The following is a 21,694-nucleotide window of genomic DNA, read 5'->3' on the forward strand; positions in this document are numbered from 1 at the left end:
ATGATAGAACCTAGGCTTGTATATCTGTTCTCACAGCAGCACAGTAAGCTTATGTTATTAACAGTACAATTACTTATTTGCTAAATGTGAGGCACAATGACAGATCCTGACCAGCTCGCCTCATCTTAATCAGGTGTAGGGCAAAGTAGCACACTAACTCATGAACAATGAAGTCAACCAATTATAACAAAGTAATATTAACTATACAGAGGAATGTGAAAATGTTGTGTGGGCCATCTCAGCCACACCAAGTAGTAAAATGAGCTATTGCCACCTAGTGGTTCCCAGATGTATCGTGATTAAAGAAAAGGAAATTGTGGCTCATCAACAATGATGGCTCCAAATGTACACTTATTGTCCCTCTTTGGTTGATACAGATACAAAAGCTGCTCCCAATCACTGCAACATCAGGCTACTGTCCCACTGGCAGAATGGTCTAATTATTTCCACCCCATTGTTACAGTGAACGTTAGCAGCTGATGTGGCAGCTGTTGCCAGTGCACTGTGTGTTGAACTGATAATGGAGATGGACTCAAATAAGAACAAAGAACAGCACAGACTGGTAAAAGAGTGTGTGTGTGTGATTTAATTTGAGGTTGAGAGCTGTGTATTAAGCTAATGGGACCTGTATTCAATGGATCCCTGCATATATCCAGGGGAAACACACTATGTCCTACATGTGGCTTTACAGATGTTAGAGGATTATGTGGAACAGGCTGGGTAAGAAGTAATTAAAAATGTTCAACTCATTCATGTGCAAAGCCTTAGTCAGGATCCTCTGTACTATGTGCAACACACATCCAGATGTTCAAATGGGACAATGCTGCCACCTAGTGCATTACATTCAAATTAAAAAAAAAACTTCATGATCCAATGAAATCTCTATACACAACAAGCTACAACGGTTATTGTGAAAATCATTATTTATTCAAACTTGTAATAGAGAAAATGTATTTTTCTTTATGCTGTATGGGTAAATTCTCAATTCTATACAAAATGTGTAAAATTTTAGATGTAACATTTACAAATATACAGGAAGAAACTCCAGTTTCTTAAGTCATAGATAAGGGACTGCCCAGTAGCACATCAAAATATAAGCAGGTACAGAAATAATTGAAGGATACTGTCAAAACTGTTACAGAGTAAAAATATGTGTTGGTGGGCAGCTACAAAAATAGTTTCAGGTAGATGTATGTTTGGTATAGCAATAAAGGTTAAATGCCTTCTGAAACCTGTTTTAAGTTTTAGAAATCAATACGACAAACTAATTTTAAAAGAACAATTTACCCGACATAAAAAAAAAAAAACACACCTCTCATACTAAAATTTATACACCAAACAAAATGTCAAAAACTGATTTTAAATGTGTTCTATGCAAGTAAATGCACATTTTGTTTGGAATTTAAGCTACTTGAAACAACTGAGGTGTCACATGAAATTAAATAAATAACTAAAAGATTAATTTACACTTGAGTTTAGTAAATAAATATGCTGAAAAACAAAAATCAAAGATGACAGAGTGAGCTACTGCTTCATGAGCTAGAGCAGAGTTAATTGCTTTAGGATGGTTATATGGCTTATTCATAGTCAGGAAGGCAACTCAGTAGGACACACAGTTTGAAGTTCAAACTAATTTAGTTGAACAAAAAAATAAAATCATTATTCAATAAAATTAGTCGGTGGTCTAATTAAACAGACAAAGCCTAATGCACATACCAATAAATCAGAAAATAAACTGTACTGTGTTACAGTGCATAATTGTTCAATGTGTCATTTGTTCATACAAAAACTTTCCTCATAAAACATATAATCCTTTTTGCACCTTCGTAAAAAGTTGTACAGGGTAAGTAAAGGGACATAACTCAACGACTGCTCTGAAGAAAAATAGGCATTATTTGAGGAGGGAGGTAGAGAGGCCATTCAATATGGCTATGACTCTATTTCAGGTTTTTCAGGTATAGCTGAAAAGCCCTGAAATGCGCCAAGTTGCTGCTTTCCTCCTCTTCATTTATAAGAGTTACTTATACTCTCTCTATAGTGGGAGTGGTAGATCTCTCCACACACTTCATTTCCTCCCTCTCAGCTCTCCTCCTCTCCTCTCTGACATCAAGCCTATTTGAGAAAGCCCTTGTAGAGGAAATGGGAGCGACTGGTAAATCTCTCATTCTCCAAACAGAAGAGCAGGTCCCTGAGATTGACACGTGTGATGCGCTGCCGCGGTCTGGAGCCCGATGAACCACCAGACAGAGAGGGACCTGTTCCTGATCCCTGCCAGATGACAGATGGGAGGGAGAAAGGTAGGGTTAAGCATAGTGAGGAAGCATGTGATTTGTGTCATTTGTGGGAGGAGTGGTCTGATGCAATCATGCCTGCATGAACTTTTACCAATTTTTTTTCATATTTCCATATTCTTTTGAAGTAGTTGTGTAAAAAGCAGTGGTGGCTGAAACAGCTTAAATCAATGGCTGAAAGGGTGATGGAGGTTCAAGTAATAAATGACATAAATGGAATTGGTTTAGGTAAACTAGGAGTATTTCTAATGGCAGTTTTACAGACAGGTACCCTACTTTTTACTCAGTGCATGATGGGATTTCACATACAATCGTCAACAGCATCAAGAGCAATTCAAATGAATGCATGAATACATATTTGCCCATTAAATCATCTATACACAGTCATTGAAACCTTCCTGAGTGTATGGAAAGAAAGCGGATAGTGGTTTAAAGCAAAACTCACCATTTACCACTACAGTAGAAATTGAAAATGTTAAAACTGCAAATTTTAGAGGAAACCCTGCAGTTACAGCTACACTATTAAATGCTGTTTTCTTAAACTGTTATTTCCATTTACTGCTAAAAGAGTTTGCATTGTGCTTTTAAAGTTCAATACATTTTTCAAGAAAAAATATGAAGACATCTCCACACAAAAGAATGTTCAAAAGTAGCACTGAGAGGCAGGGAAAAGTATACAAACAGTCTTTATAATAATGGAACTTTTTATGTTTTTTTTTTTTTTTCAAAGCAGATAAAAGGAATCTGATCACAGCTTGTTTCTTGAACATGTGTTTTATGTACACTAAGAATACAGGGCCACAAACGGTAAATTGTTTATTTTGCAGAACAGGGTTGACTCTTCAGCTTGGAATGAATGCTAAACAAAGCAGAACCCATCATATGCATGAGACATAAAAAAAGGCAAGGTAGAGTAACAACCATGTGTAGCCCAGGCATAACCAGCAGCTACAGTGTTAGGAGTAAATGTACGTCACATTATGAAAACTTCATTGTATCAATTAAATGACACACAGCATTTTAACCTAATTTGGAATTTTAATTGAATTGAATTTAAGTGTGAGATAAAACCTCCTCTCCATTTCTTTTTTGCCCAGCATATGCTAATTGCAAATGTAAAAAGATGTTCTCTGCAAAGTGACAATGACAAAGGTTGTGATATAAAGAAAGGATCAGATATAGAAATGGTTACATGGTGTCTTTTCAGCAAGAGTTATACTTTTGTGGTAGCCATGTCAGGAGAAGCAAAAGTGCAATGAGAATGTACTGCTGTCAATATTACCTCAGCAGCTGAAGAGGAAGATGGAGAGTCCAGAATTTTCCTTTTCTTCCTGGGGCCGATGGCTGCTAGAGCAGTCAGGTTGGCCTCCCTCTGTCTCATCTGAGCCAGCTCCTGCTGCTGCATCTGGACAACACACAGAGAGCAACATGGAAATCAAGACTAAAGTGCTTAAACATACACAAACAGATTTGTGGACTTTCATCCTACCTCTTTTGCCTTCTGTTTGAGACGCAGCTGCTCTGGGTCCTCTTGCCGAGCTCGAGACTGCAATCAAAAGACAAACTTTAGTAACTGATATTGGCAGGTTGTGTAGGAGTAGACATACTGTGGAATTTTCAGGTGTTTTGATAGTCCCCTATCAATCAATATTTACATTTAGAGTTATAGATGGCCCGACAGCTGCATAGACTTTTGCTGCTTTAACTTGTTTTGTTAAATTCATACATAATTTCATTCTTAATGTCACAGTTGGAGCTGGAACAAGTACCCTGTGGGTCAGTTAAAATCAATCGCAGGCAACCTCTTGTTAAACATTAGAGATTGTTAATGCACCTCTGAAAACAGCACAAGCTTCAGGATATTCACAAAATATTAGTTTGCCCAGTCAAGCCACTAATAATGTGGTGTTGTGGGGGCTTCTCTTGATGGACATAAGTTTATATTATTTATGTACACTCAATGTCAGACTAGTTATTTGAATCCACAGATTATTCATCACCACAAAGCTCCTACATTAATTTTAATGCAAATCATAGAATTAAAATAGGCCCTGGACACATTTTTTAAATGTCTTTCAGTGACACTGTACCTTAGCTGCCTTCAGGAGGATCTCTCTCTCCTGTTCCTCCTTACGCTGTTTCTCTAACTGGTCCAGCTGCTCAAAGAACTTGAGCTGAGCACGAACGTCACTGCTCTGCTCATGGTTGCCATCCTCCTGCCAAACAATATTATTAATTATTACAGAAAGAACCAAAAGATTAAAAAGAAATGACACAGCACAAACTGATACACGTAGAAGAATTCAAAATGTTCTAAGATGTATATGTCATGTGCATACTAGAAACCTAGATCTATTAAACCATAGACACCACTCATGTTTGTGGAAGAATCTACTTAATGCTAAACCATACCATTAAGGTGATGTACTAGTGTGACTCTGCACATAGTTTGGCTGTAAACAAACCTTGAAATTGACATTTTTCTGCTGGGCCACTTGGGAAACTTTTTCAAGCAGGCTCTGAAGTCGATGCTGAGTAGCATGAGACACATAGTTCACCACCTCAGTACCCAGGTCTGTCACACCATATCTCATACCTGGGAAAGAAACAGCATGACACCTTAGTGCTTTAGGAAATGGACGACATTATGTTGTATAGTCATTAACGCTATCAGCATCTTACCTATTTCAAGCATTCTCCTCTGCAGCAAGGTGCAAGAGAGAAAAGCCTCGTCCTTACAGGAATGTGTCACTGCACCTACTAGTCCAGAGTTGGTTGCTAAGATATTGGCACTTTCTTCTGATAGGTTCACTCCTGCCATTGAGGCCACGTCATTGATGTCATCATCATCCCTGTAAACGTAAGTCTGATCTTATACTAAGCCCATATGTTAAAACTGAGTTGAATTCTGTTATTTTGTTTCTATTCTCACTTGAAAGTGCCACCCGCCTCCTTTAGTTTGTTCTTTTGAGCCAGAGTCAAGGTTGCAGCCGAGACTTGTTTAGAAACAGGTGGCCCCTCTGGCCTCACATGAACTGGCAGAGAAACAAAATAACAATTAATATTACTGCTCACCCAAAGACAGATTTGTACATGCCCAAAGAGAGGTGATATTAGATTAACATCCTGACCTGGCTGCAGCTCTTTAAACTGTGTCTGTTGCTGTCCCAGCATGATGCGACCAGGAGCCTGATTCCTGAGAGTCATCATGGGGGTCATCGGTAAGGTTACCTGAGGTCTCAACAATGCTCTCTGCTGCTGAGGCTGGAGAACCTGAAAGAGTAAGGTTTCAAAGGGAGATTATGTCACTACTTCCACAGTGACATGTAGTCTATACTTTGTCTTTATGCAATTTCAGGCTGTGGAGTATTTGTTATGTTTTGTGTTTTCAAGTTGAATTGACATATCAGCTTACTAGTGAGGGGGTCTGTCCTGACTTGCTGACGCTCGGTTGGAGCTGGGGCCTGCTAATTGGAGCAGTCAGGCGAGGGGTTGGGCTGCCCAGGACGACTGTGGTCGGGGTGGGTGAGGTGGAGGAGACTGTACCTGAGGCTGGCTGAGGGAGCTGACTCTGCTGGATGAAGGCTGCTGAGTCTGGGGTGAGCTGCCTCAAGGTAGGGAGGCTTCTCTATAGGAGGTGGACAAACATGCAGGAATGCACTTAAGGATGACATTCTCTCTCTAATTGCCCAAGAAAATACATTAATCTTCCTGTTGCTTTTTTTGAAGGTACCATTATTTCCAGACTATAAGTGATATTTTTTTTTTACTCCTCTGGCTTGTAGTGCGACTTATATAGCGAAGCGACTTATATGCATATATTTACAGTCATTTTGTTGAGTAGTATTGTTAGATGGCAGTCGACTCAATTGAAGAAACTGTACTGTCAGAAAAGTACAAATTCTTATTTTCACGCTAAACACAAGTGAAAATACAACCTGAGAGAGGAAGCAGACACGCAGTGCACCCCATCCTATTCCCAGTTGTTTAACACTCTTGACACAGATGATTCAGTTTTGTAATGCACTTCTGCTTGGTGTTATACCTAGCCTGTGTTCTTCATAGGCTACTTTACTTTAGGCTATACTTTAATTAGTATCATTAGAAATTAGACTGTTTTTTTTTCTGTTCGCCAAGGCTGTTTTTGCAAAAAGCGACTAATATTCTGGTGAAACTTATAGTGTGAGAAAATACAGTATATCAATGAAAATGACACTAGAGTACAAGCTTTACCTTCAGGAAAGGCACAAGGTAAGGTTGGGGTGAGGAGTTGAGCTCTTTATACAATCTGCTGGTGAATTCTTCAGCTTCCACTTTGCCCTCCTAGTACAATGACACACAGCATATTAAAAGTTGGAGTGACAGCTGTCATATTTGCAGGTATGGACAATGGGCCATGGTTGAAGTTTTGCTACTTTTAAAGGCCTGGAGTGACACATGCTTCCAAAACATACGTACATATATATACACTAATTAATTGTCAGCATCCTTGAGAAAAGTGAAAATATGGCATCTGAAAGTTTATGATTAGTGAGTCTCTTATGCATATGGCTCACTCACCAGCAGGTCCTTAACTAGCTCTCTCACACTGGCTGCAGTCTCTGTTGATTGCTTCCCAGTGGATGCCAGCTTTATCAGTGTAGACAAGAAGTTTTTACATTTCTTCACATTCTCCAATGTCTCCTGCCAGGAGCACAAAACATTTAAATTATGAGCAAATCCAAGCATTATTTGTCAACAACCATGTTATGTATCACAGCATGCTCCACCTTTTTAATTATACTACGACCATAAACATAAGTGTAACAACCTCTACACTACAGTGTTAAAATACATGTATAGACCCTGCTCTATCTTATCCTTTGAACATAGTGCAACAAACCTTGCTCACTGTTACTGAGGTAACTGTAGTCCCAGTTGTTTGGCTGACAGTTCTGGCTGTCAATCCTGGTACTGCAGCACCAACCGAGCTCTAAGAAATGGAAATATAACCATTATGCAATTTAGGTTGTTGAAAGGTTTCAAATCATGCTTTTCAAGTCAATGCTGGAGAGTGTGGGTTTAGGGCTGTTTCACATTTGCTCAAGCAGATCAAAAAAAAAAACTTCTGGTCTGCAAGAGGAAACAGGTGTGCTTCTCCTGCACTGAAATTCAGATGGGTGTTCCTCCTCAAAAAAAAAGCACTTCAGTGTGTTTGTTTTCCCCAAACATATCAGTTAGAAATAAGGCAGTGCTCCAGTGGTATGTCATGATCATTGTCTTTGCAACTAACAAATCTTGTGATGCTTTCTGATGCAAAACCCTTATCAAGGCAATTCTGACAAGTTGTAAAAGGAAGGAATCCATATAGGCCATATTTCTTCATGTCCTGGCCACCCACCCCTGACTGGTCTCTATCTGCTCTTGCCAACAATACCCTGGACACAGTCCCATATAGACAGTAATTATAAAGACTGAAGGCTAAATGCCTAAGAATCAAAGCCAATTATTTATTTTAGTGAACTTAAAAATAACTGCAGTGACAGTGGTGCTTGTGTTTACTGTTTTACTCTTCTCTCAAAGGTCTATAAGCTATAATCATCTAGAAAACTACACAGCAGCTTTTGCATTGCATACCATAGCATCCATGGTAATGCACACAATTTTAGCTTAATTTTAATACCCGGGTTTCTAGAATCTAGACATCAGAATAAGAGCATTTATAATTCCTTAAATTCCAGGTCTCAGCTCGGCTAAAGTAAATCCAGAAAACAAGGATCATCACCATCCATTTTCTATACCCACTTATTCCTTAACCAGGGTCACAGGGATCTGCTGGAGCCTATCCCAGCTCTCTTTCAGGGGGAAGGCAGGGGTACACCCTGGACAGGTATCCAGTCCATCTCAGGGCCACATAGAGACAAATCACCACACACACTCACACTCACTGGGCAATTTAGAGTCACCAATCAACCTGACATACATGTTTTTGGACTGTGGGAGGAAACTGGAGTAAACCCACGCAAGCACGGGGAGAACATGCAAACTCCACACGCAAAGGCTGGGTTGCGAACCCAGGACCTTCTTGCTGTGAGGCAACAGTGCTAACCACTCAGCCACCATGCTGCCCTAACAAGGATCATAATTACCAATAAACACCCACAACTGAGAAACATTTAATCACAATGTGCACCTTTCACTGTGAAAAAAATGCACTAATAAGATCCTTTGACATGGAATCAGCTATTATTAAATTGTATTACAACATAATATTTGGCTTTGTATCAGGCATTACAGAGGGGAGCTTACAATGTAAATCAGATGTGTTCACATTCTGTGTCAAAAGTACTTAGAGACATAGGGCAAGATGTACATCTTGTAAAAGTAATGGACAAATGATAATGCACAAGAAGCCAAATTAACATTATGAGAAACAATTAGAGACCAACAGATGGGGTTACCTGAAGGACTGGAGGTCTGTGAAGAGTGGTGGTCGCAGGGACTGATGTTGGTGCTGGACAGCCCTGACGGATGATGGTGCTGGGAGCCACTTGCCTGCTGATGATGGTGGTGTTTCCAGGAACCTAAAGTAAAGTAAAGTAAAGTAAGTAAAGTGACTTGGGAATTTGTGCTCTGCATTTAACCCATCCCAAATTGCAAACACACAGCAGTGAACACACACCGTGAACATACACCCAGAGCAGAACCTGAGAGGACATACAAAGTATGATATGACGTTCAACACCAGAAAAGAAATGTACTGATTGCAATGAAATGTGTAGAAGAGAAACCAAAAATATAATATGATTATATTATCTGCTTTTAATATACCTACCCTAACAATAATATATTGTGCTTCCCTGCACTGTAGATAGCACTGTAACACTGACCTTGGCACTAGCATCATGTCTAATTTAATGGCATAATGTTTGCTGACATATCCTGATAAGGCTCTTCATAGGCAGACCACTGCATCTTACCTGGCCAGGAGGCACATTCGTTGGTGTAGTAGTCCGGGGTGCCATGCCTCCCTGTGCCTGTGTCTGGGCCTGGGCCTGCATCTGGGCCAGAGCCTGCTGAGGAATCATCAGCAGTTGTCCACTCTCACTGCGTACAAGCACCATCCCTGAACCAAGTCAGAAAATATATGAGACGGCATGATTATATTTATATAAGCGACAAATATAATCATATTATCACATTAATTTGCTAGGGAGAGGAAGTATCAAAAGCAGTGTCTTTCTAAATAAATGCAACAGCACAAAGCTGAACAACCATCCAGAGTAAACAAATATATGGTATAAGTTGCACAAAGCAGTTACCATAATTAAAATTGATCAGTGGTTTAGTCTCATTTAAAAAGTTTGGTGTGCTACTCAACTAAGTAGCCTATGAAAAGACACACACTTATGCTGGAATTAGGTCATCTAACCACTTGTTTGTAATCACTGATGAAGAGGAAAATGTAGCACATACAGTAACAAGTTCTGACTTCACTCACCCGGGGGCAGCTGGATGTTATGGACACTAGGCTGTCCTGTTGAGGTTTGGGAGAGCCTTGGGGCCAGCATCTGAGGCGTTAAGGCTCGGATCCCGCCTGGACTGGCAGCTACCGTGGCCGAGGCCCGGGCAGCGCTGACGGAGCCAGGAGTGACAGCCGGCTGCGCCGTGGACTGTATTATCGTCGTGGGTGGCTCTGCCTTGATAATGTGCGATGCTGCGCTGACTGCCACCGAGTTCGACGGCTGGCAATTGTTTGCAAGTGGAGTTTGTATACCAGTACCTGTCTGACCTGTTGTATTTGCAAACACAGCGGGGCTCGCGTTATTGTTCCCATTCAAAGTTGCATCCGAGCCCGCGGTTTGCATAGGTGGTCTGACGAGCGTCACAGTGGGTCCTGCTGGCTGGCTCACGGGCTCAGCCGGAGGGACGACACTCTGTGAGTTCATGAGGGGCGTCTGAAGTGCACTGTTTGATGAAGGGGTTATTATCGCAGTGGTCAGCCCTTTCGACAACACTGCTCCACTATTGGCAACAGCGGCAGATACCGCAGGACTGCTGCTACCAGTGCCACTTGTCACTGTCGCCCCCCCGAGAGGGACCGCGCTTCCTGAATTGTGCGAGTTCATAGTTTGGCTCCCATTGAAAGTCTGCACTGAGTATGAGCCTGTCTTCCCCTGGTGATTAGGGAGAGGAGTTGCACCGCCACTAACAAGTGCTTTGCCAGGGTCGTGTCCCGAGTTGGAGTCCGTGCTGGCCGTTGATGCGTCCATAGTTGTACCATGGGGACTTCGCTATGACACCCCCTCCACTTAATCTTGTTTAGAAGGAGCACAAACAATCTTAAATGTGATGGGGCAAGACCCTGGCACATCTACTGATTTTCTCTGTCAGCTCTGGCGCTTGTTTTCCGTGTGCATTCGGAGAGACAAAGAGGAAAACAACGTTAGTAATTACAGCGTACCTGCTTTAGCAATCGTCTTGACCAAGTCCCAGCTGGACATTAGCTCGCGCTACCCCCTTGTCCCGGAACTACGGCCATGTAATTACCGGTTGCCTCGTGCCTACCACAATGGTTGTTGTGACACAAGACCAACAGCTGTGACTCTACAGACCGGACAGGATGACAGACTATCGCTTTATTCACCTCTCTGTGTAAAAACAGCTCATCCAGCGGGCCACAGCCAACCGCCATCTTCACACTCCTGTGAGCTTGTGAGAACCGAGGTACTTACCAACTGACGTGCGCGTGCGCACAACAACTGAACGTCTCCGTGCGGGGAATTCGGGGAGTTGTGATTGGCTGCTCAGCATTCTAAAAGGCGGTACCAATGGCTTCAGCTGTCATTCCAGGGGATGCACGAGACGGAACAACGTCGTGTCGGGGACGAAATAGTTTCGTTAAATGTTACGTTGTCGCCGGTGTGTTTACTCTGTCGCGACAACTCTTCTGTCTCACAGGTGCACCGTGTGACTTTTGGTGGAGTAATAACGCGGTTTACAACAAGCCAACAAAGCAAAATTCAGAGTTTAATCACTGCCGATACGCTGGGCAAGATGGCTGCAGTGTTTTGGCTATCAAGTGAAGTTGCTGTTGTAAAGAGGCGTTCGAGGGCGCCCCACCCTCCTACTGTGCTGTCAGCCAGTCACGGGACTTAGTGTTGTAAGCTCCCACATGCGCCGATTTTACATAAATGCACCATGCCAAAATGTTTAATTTCAATTTATTTATATGCGCTGAAATATAAAAACTAATGTAGCGTGTTTACCTTATTCAAGGTGAACATTTACAATCGGTAGAGGCTATTAATAGGTGACTGTAAACTAGTAACTGTTCAATAAAATTAAAAAAATCAATAAAAAACGAATAACACCATAACTACTATCAAAACCCTACCGATATAGCTTGACAGAGCAGCGTCTTTTTTTATAATAACCTGACAAAAAATTCAGCAGTGAAAACTTCTGATATTACGTCACCTATAAGCTTATAGTATTTAACTCGGGTAAATAAAAATAGCCTAGATCACAAACCATTATCCACTTTATCAAATAATGTACATCTTGAAATATGAACCTAAAAAGAAAAGTTGAAGTTGTTTTTATTTTCAAAATAGTCTAAAAATAAAAATGCGTTAAGCTCCAAAATTAAACGTTTCTTCAACTACAGTTTCGCAATATTCATTCTAATTTCCTGTTTTGTTTTTTATTTAACATTTTCTCTGCTAGTTTGCTACTCCTTCCCTGCCAGACCGTGTTCATCCCGAATGCAAACTCCACACGCTAGCGTTATTTTGTCTCTCGCGGTGTACGCCGGCTGCCTAAAGAAACTGACCCTGTTTGACGCACAGGTGACCGAGCATCAAAGAGGCGCGTCACCGCCAAACCTTTAAAACGCACAGGTGCCAGTCATTTGTGCCCATTGCTAATTAGTGTCTCTCGTGTCGCGGTTTATAGCTCTGTGGTTTAACCATAACATATCGATTTGAAAGCATATTTTTTCTGCAGACATGAGTGCGGGAGGAGGAACTCCTTACATCGGCAGTAAAATAAGTTTGATATCTAAGGCACAAATTCGTTATGAGGGAATATTGTCCTGTGTCGACACAGAAATGTCCACGGTCGCCTTAGCCAAAGGTAAGTCGATGCTTTGTAGAAGTGGCCTAAGCTTAGTTTGCAACTATGAGCTTTTTTTTTTTCTGGTTCTATGACAGTTACTTGTGTTTTAAGTAGGAACTTAACCCCCCCCCAAATTAATCTCATATTCCACCAGTTAAATCCTTTGGGACAGAGGACCGACACACAGACAGACCAGTGCCACCCAAAGATGAAATTTATGAATACATAATATTCAGGGGAAGCGACATTAGGGATATTACTGTGTCTGAAGGACCAAAACATCATGGACTACCTCGTGACCCTGCCATTGTACAGGTATGTGGATTACTACCACACCCACCAGGTGGGCAGAAACCTAATTTTAGCGTATAGCCTACATGTGTTTAATGGCATTAATAAAAAGTTAATCTTAACTCACCAGTTCCCTTTTTCTCATGTATGTGATCTTTAGTCATCCCTTGACACCCCCACTGCTGCATATCACCAACGATGGAGTCCATACAGGGATGTTATTCCCACCTACAACCAGCTGGCAGCAAGTTCTCTACTCAACCAGCAGTACAATGCAGCACTCGGCCTTGGTATGGTTAAGGACACACCAGACATCTCACTTGAGCTTTCTAGGCTTCCTGCCAGTGCTAAGACACATTGGTGGCTATTTTTCATGTGCATCTGCAGCTGATTAAGCCCACCATGTTTGTGCCTTTACACTCAGTAACAGGACTTCATGGCATCCCAGTGAGAAGAGCTCCCATGGTTGAGCAGGCTGTCCAGACTGTGCCATTGAGTAGTGCTGCCCAGAGAAGGGGGAAGGATCCAACCCAGCCACAGAGCAGACAGTCTGTGGGGCCAACCCAGCGTTCTGGCCGGGGTGGTTCCCAGTCTCAGAAGGAGAATTTACCCACCAGTAAGCAAACATAAGATTTTTAAGACCCAACTGAAGGCACTAGCCTTTAATTTCTTGCATTGTATTCAATATACAGTAAGTGAATAAATATTTGTTTAGGTCAAACCGCATCTCAACAAAGTACAATGAAGACTGAAGGCCAGAGTAAGGATAACCAGAAGCAAGGGCAAAAACAAGGTACCAACGTCTATAAAGCTGTACCGTATTGATAGACCAGCAATGTTTGTATTGACTTTTTGATAGCTGAGAAACATCTGGGAAGTTATAGGTACAGCTGGAGTTTAAACAAACATTGCATCCATAGGCAATGGGTTACAAAAGCAAATTGTCAGGACCAGATGAACTTTGGTAGCTAATAAAATAGTCTTATGTTGGTGTTGTATTTGTCAAAACCTTTTCTGGTGCTCATGTGTGCAGGCAGTCGCAGGTCCAGGAACCGAAACAGAGGCCAACTTATTGCGAAAAACTCAAAGGCTACGACTTTGCAGTTTGAGTCAGATTTTGACTTTGAAACTGCAAATGCTCAGTTTAAAGATGATCTTACAAAGGAGGTTGTAGGTATGTTGATTACCAAGGTTATCAATTCAGTTTCAACGGACAAAATATGAAACTGGTTTAATGTGTGTATACATGCATTTTCTTTAAGTTGCTGTGCAAGAGAAAGTGGATTCTGTGGAGACCCAAGACAGCCATACTATGCAGGTGGAGCACATTCTTGGAGCGAAATACTATGACAAAGCCAAATGCTTCTTTGACAACGTCTCATCTGAACTTAAGCCCAGGTGATCATGTAATATCTGCCATTTGGGTTATCTCAGGGGTTTGTCATGCTCTACAATGTATTTTTTTTTTTTTTTTTTTTTAAATCTGTTTGTTCTCAGGAGGACAACCTGGGCAGAGGAGAAAAAGTTAAACATGGAAACATTTGGAGTGCCAGGCCGCTTCCTGAGGGGCAGAGGTTTCAGGGGCCGGGGACGGCGAGGGCAGAGCGCTACTGAGCAGCAACCCCTCCCAAAAACTGGTGGTGGGAGGGTGTGAATACTTTTTGTTAATTTCCTGTAAATATTGTAGTTTTCTACTTATTTAAAAGTGCCTCCCTATTTTCCAAAGTTTGAAACAAGCTTAAAAATTGTTTTTGTTATCCCAAATGTGCATATAGGGAATATTGTACTTAAGACCCTTATATGAAATGGAGAGCCATTTATTTTTAATCTAGCAGCTGTGCACTAAATGCAGATGTGTACACTGGGTTGGTAGTTTGAGTGTATGCAGTGTGGAATTTGTGATTTGAACAGGCTAGCAGGCATGTGGTTTAATTTTTTTTTATTTTTTTTTTTTTTTTGTTGATCTATTAATTTGTCTCCTTGACTATGCAAATGTAACTCTGGGGGACTATCTTATTGAAGTTCAATGGCCAGACAGCTGTACTCTTTTTGTTTTTGTTTTTTTTTTTTTTTCCCCCCCTTACTTGTAAAATGAAAATTGAAGAAACAGTTGCTATTAAATATGTTAACATTCTTCTCTAGTCCTGAAATTCTCACTGAGAAAGGAAACTAACATTTTGCACTGACAGGTGTTTTTTTTTTTTTTGAACAAATGTTAACATCCATTACTCCCCCCCACACACCCTTTATCACCCCTTTTCACCTTACATGTATTGACCTCAAATGGACATGTTAATTTTTGGATATGTGGTGTCTTGCAAATGAAAGGCAGTTGGTTGAAACTAGGCCCCAAGTCTTTCAGTGCTTTCTGGAATGAATCATCAGGAATGGAAATATTCTCCAGGTCTGAGAGGTGCTCTGAGTCTTCCTTCATCTACATGGAGGTGAGGCTGATCATTCAGAAGGTCTGTTCCCTGGAGGGTGAAGAGCCTCTGCAAATGGTTAAAATCAAAGGTAAGTGCAGTGCTCATTTAGCTGCTGCAGCCTCATACATGCATTTACAAGTAGATAATCATGATATACTGTGCAGAACACTACCAACCCAGTGAAGAAGTTCCTGGACAGCTCCATCTGATGTGTAGCTGGAGTTCCTATTATAGATGGAATTTGAGCTTGTGCCCTCAAACTGTACACAACAAAAAGCTGATTTAAGTTTTATGTAGCCATGTCAAAGTAACAAAAAGCACAAGTGAATGGGTGTGCCTGTACCTGGTGGCTGTGGTGGTAGCTGTTTGTGATTGGGGAGTTCCAAGTTGTCTAAGATTGGAGGAAAGTGGATGAAACAAAGGGGAACAAAGTGAATCTATAATATTCATATACAGTATGAGTATGTTATCTATGAATATTTTATGTATAGTTGGGACTGCTGTAATTGACTTCGGGTGATTGCAAGTTCACTTGATTCTTATCACTGAACAGATGTTTTTCTCCCTGTCCTGGTGAACAATGGGAGCATCAGATGATTTAAAGAACGGTAGGTTATGTTTTAAAATTTCTTTAAATTTTGCAAATATTTGAGTTATGTGTAAGAAAGCTTAACAAACCTGATGCTTCATTTAAAAAGTGTTGAACAGATATGCATCAAGTTTTGCTGTTTAGCCAATGAAAACTTTGTACATATGATACAAACTCCATCAGAACCCACCTTTGATGAAAAGTTTGTGTATTGCATTATGTCATGGAGACTTTGCCAAAAGATAGTCAGGTACCTAAGGGGGGGAAAAAACCTCACTAATAGTTGCAAATCTGGGAAGATGACAGTGGTTTGTTTGCAAGCATGTCTGAGTAGTGACCTTGCAATCTGTTCCTGGTTTCTCTGTGTTTGAAATGACAAGTGTTTCACCCGAAGAGCCACCCACCAGTCTGCAAAGTGGTGAATTTTTTTTTTTTTTTTTTTTTTGGGAGGTGACAGTGGCCATCAACAGAACTGTAGGTGATACAGAGATGACAAAATTAATCTCTCAATGTGTTAGAATTATAACAATATGTAAAGATACATGTTCTGGTATACATGACATCGACTAAAAGCTGGTGTTTCAGTTTCTTACACAGGAGGAAACACAGCCAGGCAACCATTATGCCTAAAGCAGCAGAGGAAGCTGTTGCGGCAGTGTATGTGTGTTTGGCAGTCGGATGAGACAATGCAGTTGCACACGATCAGAGGTTATAAATGCCAGACTCTCCCTGCAGGTCAGAGATCTTCAGATTAATGGTGTGTGGGCCAACATGCACAGCAGGCTCCTTCACCAGACCAGCTGTGTAACCTGTGACAAAGAAGCAGACAGTTTTGATTGTTGTCTAAGTCTTTTCTATGATATTTAACTACAAAGCACAGGGTTTCCTACCATATTAAGGATTCAGTTTCCATTTTTCTTTGGCATCTCCCAGCAGTTCAAATGTAAAAGGCCCTCCAAAAGGATTTTCGTCCAGGTCGTAGGCTGTAATGTTGGTGGTGGTGGGGCTGTCAGACGTACATACATCCATGTAGTGCATCGTCAGCTGTGGCACGTTGTCGTTCTGGTCAGTCATGTGGATTTGCAGTATAGCTGTGCCTGTCCACATTAGACACAAAGTGGTTGAGATTTGAGTAAAACTCTTATAAATAATTGCTGTGTGTTCACGAAAACTGTAAATCTTGAATTTTACCATTGTGCACTGCATGCACGAAGATGCTGTAGACATTAACAACATGAAAAGATTCTGTCGGGTGTTCTGGTTGTAGTAATGTCACCTGTATGGGGATCCACCCTCACCCAGCCTGCTGGGTCTTTTCCTACCTTGTACCTGTGGGCAAATAGTTTGTTTTAATATCGGAGCTTTCTCATTGGAGCCAAAACATTTCCAAGTAAACATCCTACTTACATAATATCTCTTGCATAACTGGAGTCAGGATCAACTGCAGTCACTTTCTCTACCCAGGTTCCAATGGGTGTGTTCTCTTTAAGTGTCACACCTTTGACCATGACACTGAACACTGGAGGGTCATTGTTATCCTCTACCTCAATGATTACTTTTACAAAGTGAGGCTGACCTCTACCAGGACCATCACCTTTACTGGTGTCAACAGTCCAGGGGCCTGGTGATGTTCTCTTTCACTTTACACGAGAAATACGGCAACTCATTTTCCACTGAGAGACAGTTCCATCTGTGCTCCTTCCTCAAAGTCTAAGGGCTGAAATTAAACAGTAATGTTATTTTTTCCATGTAATATTATTTAAGTTCATAAAATAACATATTTACTTTACAAAAACCCACCAAATCCCTTATGAGCAAACTCTTGGCAACAAGGGAAAAATTCCCTTTATGAGAAGAAATCTCCAGCAGAACCATTGGGGGGAGTGGATACAGAGAAAAGAACAACAAACACTGTACAGGTTGGTGGGGCAAGTAATTGCACATCAGCAATATACGGCTTGATAGTTACAGGCTCAGCCTCCTATTCTACTAAGTAGAATGTGCTCTATTGGGATGATATGGTAGTATGAGGTGTTTAAGGTATGAAGGTGCTTGGTCATGAAGGGATTTGTGTGTGAGAAGAAGGATTTAAAATTCTTTTCTGGATTTTACAGGGAGCCAATGAAGAGAAGCTAATATAGGAGAAATATGATCTCTTGCTAGTTCCTGTTAGAGCTCTGGCTGCAGCATTTTGGATTAACTGGAGGCTTTTAATGGTGTTACTGGGACATCCTGATAATGAGTTACAGTAATCTAGCTTTGAAAAAATAAAGCATGGACTAATTTTTCTGCATCATTTTAGGACAGTCACCTGGCAATATTGCACAGGTGAAAGAAGGCAGTTGTAGAACACATCAGGGCCAAAAATAACTCCAAGGTTTTTCACAGTACTGCTGGAGGCCAAAGCTATGTCAACTAAAGTAGCTATGATGTTACATAAGCTATTTCTGAGGTTTTTAGGCCCAAATCCAATAACTTCTATTTCCTCTGAATTTCGAAGTGGAAAGTTACTGGTCATCCAGGCCTTTAGTTCCTTTAGAAATGCTTGAAGTCTGGCTAACTGGTTTGTTTCATATATGCATGTCACAATTACTGTACATGTCAGACTAGACATGGGTGTCACAGTAATGCAAAGCATGCATGTAGACAGCACTTACTTTTACTACTGTCAGGATTCCATCATTGCTGTCTGGGTCTGTCTCAATCCTAAACTGCTCTTCCTTGTCACCCTGTATGGTGTATCCAGCTCTCCATGCAGGGCTGTGTGGAGTGTCGTTATCTGTCACATGCAGTCGCAGGGGAGTCGACCCGGTCTCGTTCTCCTTTACTTTGCTGGTGCCCTAATTTATGAATCCGAGGTGCTAACATCAAGAAAAGAAAATGTAGAAATTTATTAGTACTTCATTCTGCTAGCATCAAGCATGAGTAGTACACACACAGCATTAACAAGCAAATATCTTAATCTACATTTATTTGAAGGAAGATATAAACTATTCATTATAATACTGTTTCCTGACTCATAGACGGATTGACTGAGATGTCTAAAAATGTGAAATTAACTGGATAAGCATTTGTATTAATTTTTCAAATGTCTATTGAAACAGCATGAAAAATCTGTTGCATATATTATTTGTAGTTTTTCTCTCATAAATTATTTTTGGGGCTTTTTTCTTAATATTGCAACAATTTGAATAATTCCTGCAAAATTTAGACATTCACCTAATTTATTTTAGTTCTGTTGAGGAAAAATAGCATTGCATACTAGCTTAATGAAACTGTACTTTTCACAGAATGAGAATCAGAAAAGGCTGATTTTAAAAAAAGTGTATATCTAATCTGTGTTATATTATTAAAATTATGTTTTAGACCCAGTAATTGAAACAGAAAATTATTAGTGAGTTAAAATCGTTTAACCCATATTTAGTGTTTCTGGGTGTCTGTCAAAATAATGAAATTGACGTACATTAGGGATCACTAGGGGCTCAACAACAAATGAATGCCCTGGAGCAGCCTGAAAGGTTAATCCAGCCATGCTTACCGTCTGTCTGCTGATGACTGGAAGGTGATTGTTTCCATCCTGGACATGGACGATAACAGTGGTTGAACTGGACAGGCTCACTACTTCACCATGGTCCTTTGCTTCCACCAGTAGTGGGAACATTTCAGCCACCTTAATAAAATCAACTAAAAATGAATAGCATCCTTTATAAATACAGGAATGGCATATTGATTTTTCTTCTATATTGATAAAAGAAAAGTAGCCTTATCATTTAGTACAAAATATACTGTTCTGAATTAGTGTCATTTTACAGGAGTTTCCTCATTTTAGGTCATGCACGGCTGTAGGTGTTGTATGTAGAAATACTTTACGTATACAGTAATTAGTGCTCAGAGCAATAATGTGGCACACATACAAATGTGGAAATACCATGTCATATATTACGTTCTCAAATGAGGAGAAGAGCCAGAAGAGCAGGAAATGCCATTACTGCCATTTATAATACATGTCATGCATATCATACATGTCACTATAATTCTGATGCATTTTAAAAAAGAGACTCATGCCTCATGATTCAAGCATCCTTTGAAAGAAATTTTTCCAGACTCATCCAAGAAGAATTCAGTGTCTGCAGCGTTCGGAGTAACAGATGTAATTTCCTAATGGCCTCAACAATCAGGAGTTGGGAGCCTGTTGGGAAATGATGAAAAAGAGATTGTGCAATATACACTGTGAAAAAAATATTACCCCAAAAAAAAAAAAAAAAGCATATTCTTTAATATATCCTCTACGTTGAGGGGTTTCCTCATTGACACTGATTTCATACAAATCCCTCCGAAATTGCAGTGGGTTGTCATTGATGTCCCGTATGGAAATTTCAACTCCTAATTTAGTGTCAATTGATAAATCTGTCCTCCTGACCTCGAAGGTCAGCTGTAGTGGGAAGAATATGAGTCGAGGTTAGTCACAATATAAGGAAAAAAAATCTGCTAAATTGTTGTTGTGATTGACATATGAAATGGATCAAATATATTGTACACCTCCGCTGTCTCTCCTGTTTCTGTAAACTTCAAATATAGACTTGACACTGAGAGCAGACAGTGTTTGCTGTAGTCAAATCAGAATACTTTTATTTTTCAATACCAGCTGTTAGTAACAATACTCTATACATCCATTGTGTACTGCCTTTATATCATGAGTCCCATTACATCAGTAAATTGACTATATGACTTGATGTGCATTGCTAAATAGTGTGTAGACTTTTGTAGCAGTAAAGCTAAGATGTTGGTAATATGGAGTGTGTCTAACCTTAAGCTTTGTCTTGTCCTCATAGTCCACAGCTCTGTGGACATATAGTGTGCCAGAGACTTTATGAAGGGACAGCACTCCCTTTGGCTCCTCATCCACTCCTTCCCCATAGAGATCAAAGTATACTCGATACTCCCTCTCTATATTTATCTACAGCACAGCACCAGTCATGTCACAGCTTTTGAGACTTGCATTCTTCATCACACGTACATTTTCATCATGAAAAACCCCTAATCCACTCTACATTAGGATAGAGGTGATAAAACTGTAGAAAATTAATGCACATGTCAAAGTAAATAATATTGCTTGTCGCAGGAGCTTTGCCTACAAATGGAAACGTGTGGTTATATTTATTACAATCAATAGCTTTATCAGTCAAGGAAATTTGGTATTTAAATTTGAAAATGAGTACATACTACAAACACCTTCTGTGGTGTGGCTGTTTATAACAAAGTCTGACCAGTTTTCTCACCTTGCCTAGCACATATGGGAAGGGTCCTGCATGCTCCTCCTCAATAGTAAAGGAGTCAGTTATCCAAGACCTTCTATGACGGGTCAACAGCTCTGAGCATGTTGCACTTGACAAATAATAAACCTGGAAGAGAGACAAAACCTGATGTGCACAGTCATCATATGCAAAGAAGGAACGTAAGAATGTCTAACCCCCAACCTTTATGATTCGCTTTGAAGTTCCCAGTTCCCATGAAATGTGTCTACACCTTATATTCGACCGAACAAAATATTTTTACCTTTCATATATGCATTAAGGAGATCAGTTTCACACCAAATAATTGCTTATTTATTTAAGCACTGGGGAAGACATTGACCTATAAGGAAAAGTCAACTATACAAATGTCCTTGAAACTATAGTCCAGCAGGAAGTCAAAATACATATAAAAGACCTTGCAACCTTGTTGCATACTTTAAGATACTACTGTGTTGTCTTTTCATTCCTCAAGTAAAGAAAATACAATGTTCATCTAAAATTGGATTTAATCAGTAATTGACATATATAAAATCAAGTGGTAACATGAATTTTAAAACAAACTTATTAAAGAAAAAAAAAAATTGAAATTGATGTTAACTTTTTGAAGTTAATGTTGCTACATACCAGGAGGATGAGGGAGAGCATGATGCATGTTCAGTCCATCCAGCTGAGAGTGGTTGTGGATGGGCTTTACTGGCATTTGAG

The 21,694-nt window shown here is 40.3% G+C and overlaps 2 protein-coding genes and 1 pseudogene across 10 annotated transcripts; 1 reads left to right on the forward strand and 2 right to left on the reverse strand.

Annotated features, from left to right (window-relative positions):
- Positions 1–905: 905 nt before the first annotated feature.
- On the reverse strand, positions 906–11,138 carry taf4a (TAF4A RNA polymerase II, TATA box binding protein (TBP)-associated factor). Of its 4 annotated transcripts, none has more exons than XM_026307353.1 (16): positions 11,006–11,138; positions 9,772–10,672; positions 9,251–9,396; positions 8,732–8,854; positions 7,174–7,263; positions 6,852–6,974; positions 6,525–6,614; positions 5,707–5,919; positions 5,423–5,564; positions 5,224–5,326; positions 4,974–5,143; positions 4,757–4,887; positions 4,382–4,507; positions 3,781–3,837; positions 3,574–3,696; positions 906–2,268 (listed from the first exon to the last, which is right to left on the reverse strand). In XM_026307353.1, exons 2-16 carry the CDS (start codon positions 10,541–10,543, stop codon positions 2,113–2,115), a joined length of 2,565 nt encoding a protein of 854 aa, XP_026163138.1. In that variant the 5' UTR covers positions 10,544–10,672; positions 11,006–11,138; the 3' UTR covers positions 906–2,112. The 4 variants fall into 4 exon arrangements, with proteins under 4 accessions (XP_026163138.1, XP_026163136.1, XP_026163135.1 ...); XM_026307351.1 differs by having other exon boundaries at positions 10,918–11,013; XM_026307350.1 differs by lacking the exon at positions 11,006–11,138 and adding an exon at positions 10,735–10,999 and having other exon boundaries at positions 9,772–10,587.
- On the forward strand, positions 11,016–14,747 carry LOC113130594 (protein LSM14 homolog B-like). 6 transcript variants are annotated; one of them, XM_026307354.2, is made up of 9 exons: positions 11,016–11,231; positions 12,279–12,407; positions 12,544–12,704; positions 12,841–12,970; positions 13,105–13,296; positions 13,396–13,473; positions 13,714–13,854; positions 13,943–14,078; positions 14,178–14,747. In XM_026307354.2, exons 1-9 carry the CDS (start codon positions 11,102–11,104, stop codon positions 14,332–14,334), a joined length of 1,254 nt encoding a protein of 417 aa, XP_026163139.1. In that variant the 5' UTR covers positions 11,016–11,101; the 3' UTR covers positions 14,335–14,747. The 6 variants fall into 6 exon arrangements, with proteins under 6 accessions (XP_026163139.1, XP_026163140.1, XP_033181123.1 ...); XM_026307355.1 differs by having other exon boundaries at positions 11,017–11,192; XM_033325232.1 differs by having other exon boundaries at positions 11,155–11,231; positions 12,000–12,407.
- A 148-nt stretch (positions 14,748–14,895) lies between these two features.
- On the reverse strand, positions 14,896–21,637 carry LOC113130066 (cadherin-like protein 26; annotated as a pseudogene).
- Positions 21,638–21,694: the final 57 nt, after the last annotated feature.

The sequence above is a fragment of the Mastacembelus armatus genome, chromosome 5 (genome assembly GCF_900324485.2).
Source record: "Mastacembelus armatus chromosome 5, fMasArm1.2, whole genome shotgun sequence".
NCBI lineage: Eukaryota > Metazoa > Chordata > Actinopteri > Synbranchiformes > Mastacembelidae > Mastacembelus > Mastacembelus armatus.

Coding starts and splice junctions, on each gene's coding strand:
- taf4a (XM_026307353.1), bottom strand. CDS start 10,543: ATGGACGCATCAACGGCCAGCACGGACTCCAACTCGGGACACGACCCT. Junction 6,975..7,173: donor CCTCAGTAACAGTGAGCAAG/GTTTGTTGCACT, acceptor TGCTCCTGGCAG/GAGACATTGGAGAATGTGAA. Junction 5,565..5,706: donor CAGGACAGACCCCCTCACTA/GTAAGCTGATAT, acceptor TTACTCTTTCAG/GTTCTCCAGCCTCAGCAGCA.
- LOC113130594 (XM_026307354.2), top strand. CDS start 11,102: ATGGCTTCAGCTGTCATTCCAGGGGATGCACGAGACGGAACAACGTCG. Junction 12,705..12,840: donor GTGACCCTGCCATTGTACAG/GTATGTGGATTA, acceptor TGTGATCTTTAG/TCATCCCTTGACACCCCCAC. Junction 13,297..13,395: donor GAAGGAGAATTTACCCACCA/GTAAGCAAACAT, acceptor ATATTTGTTTAG/GTCAAACCGCATCTCAACAA.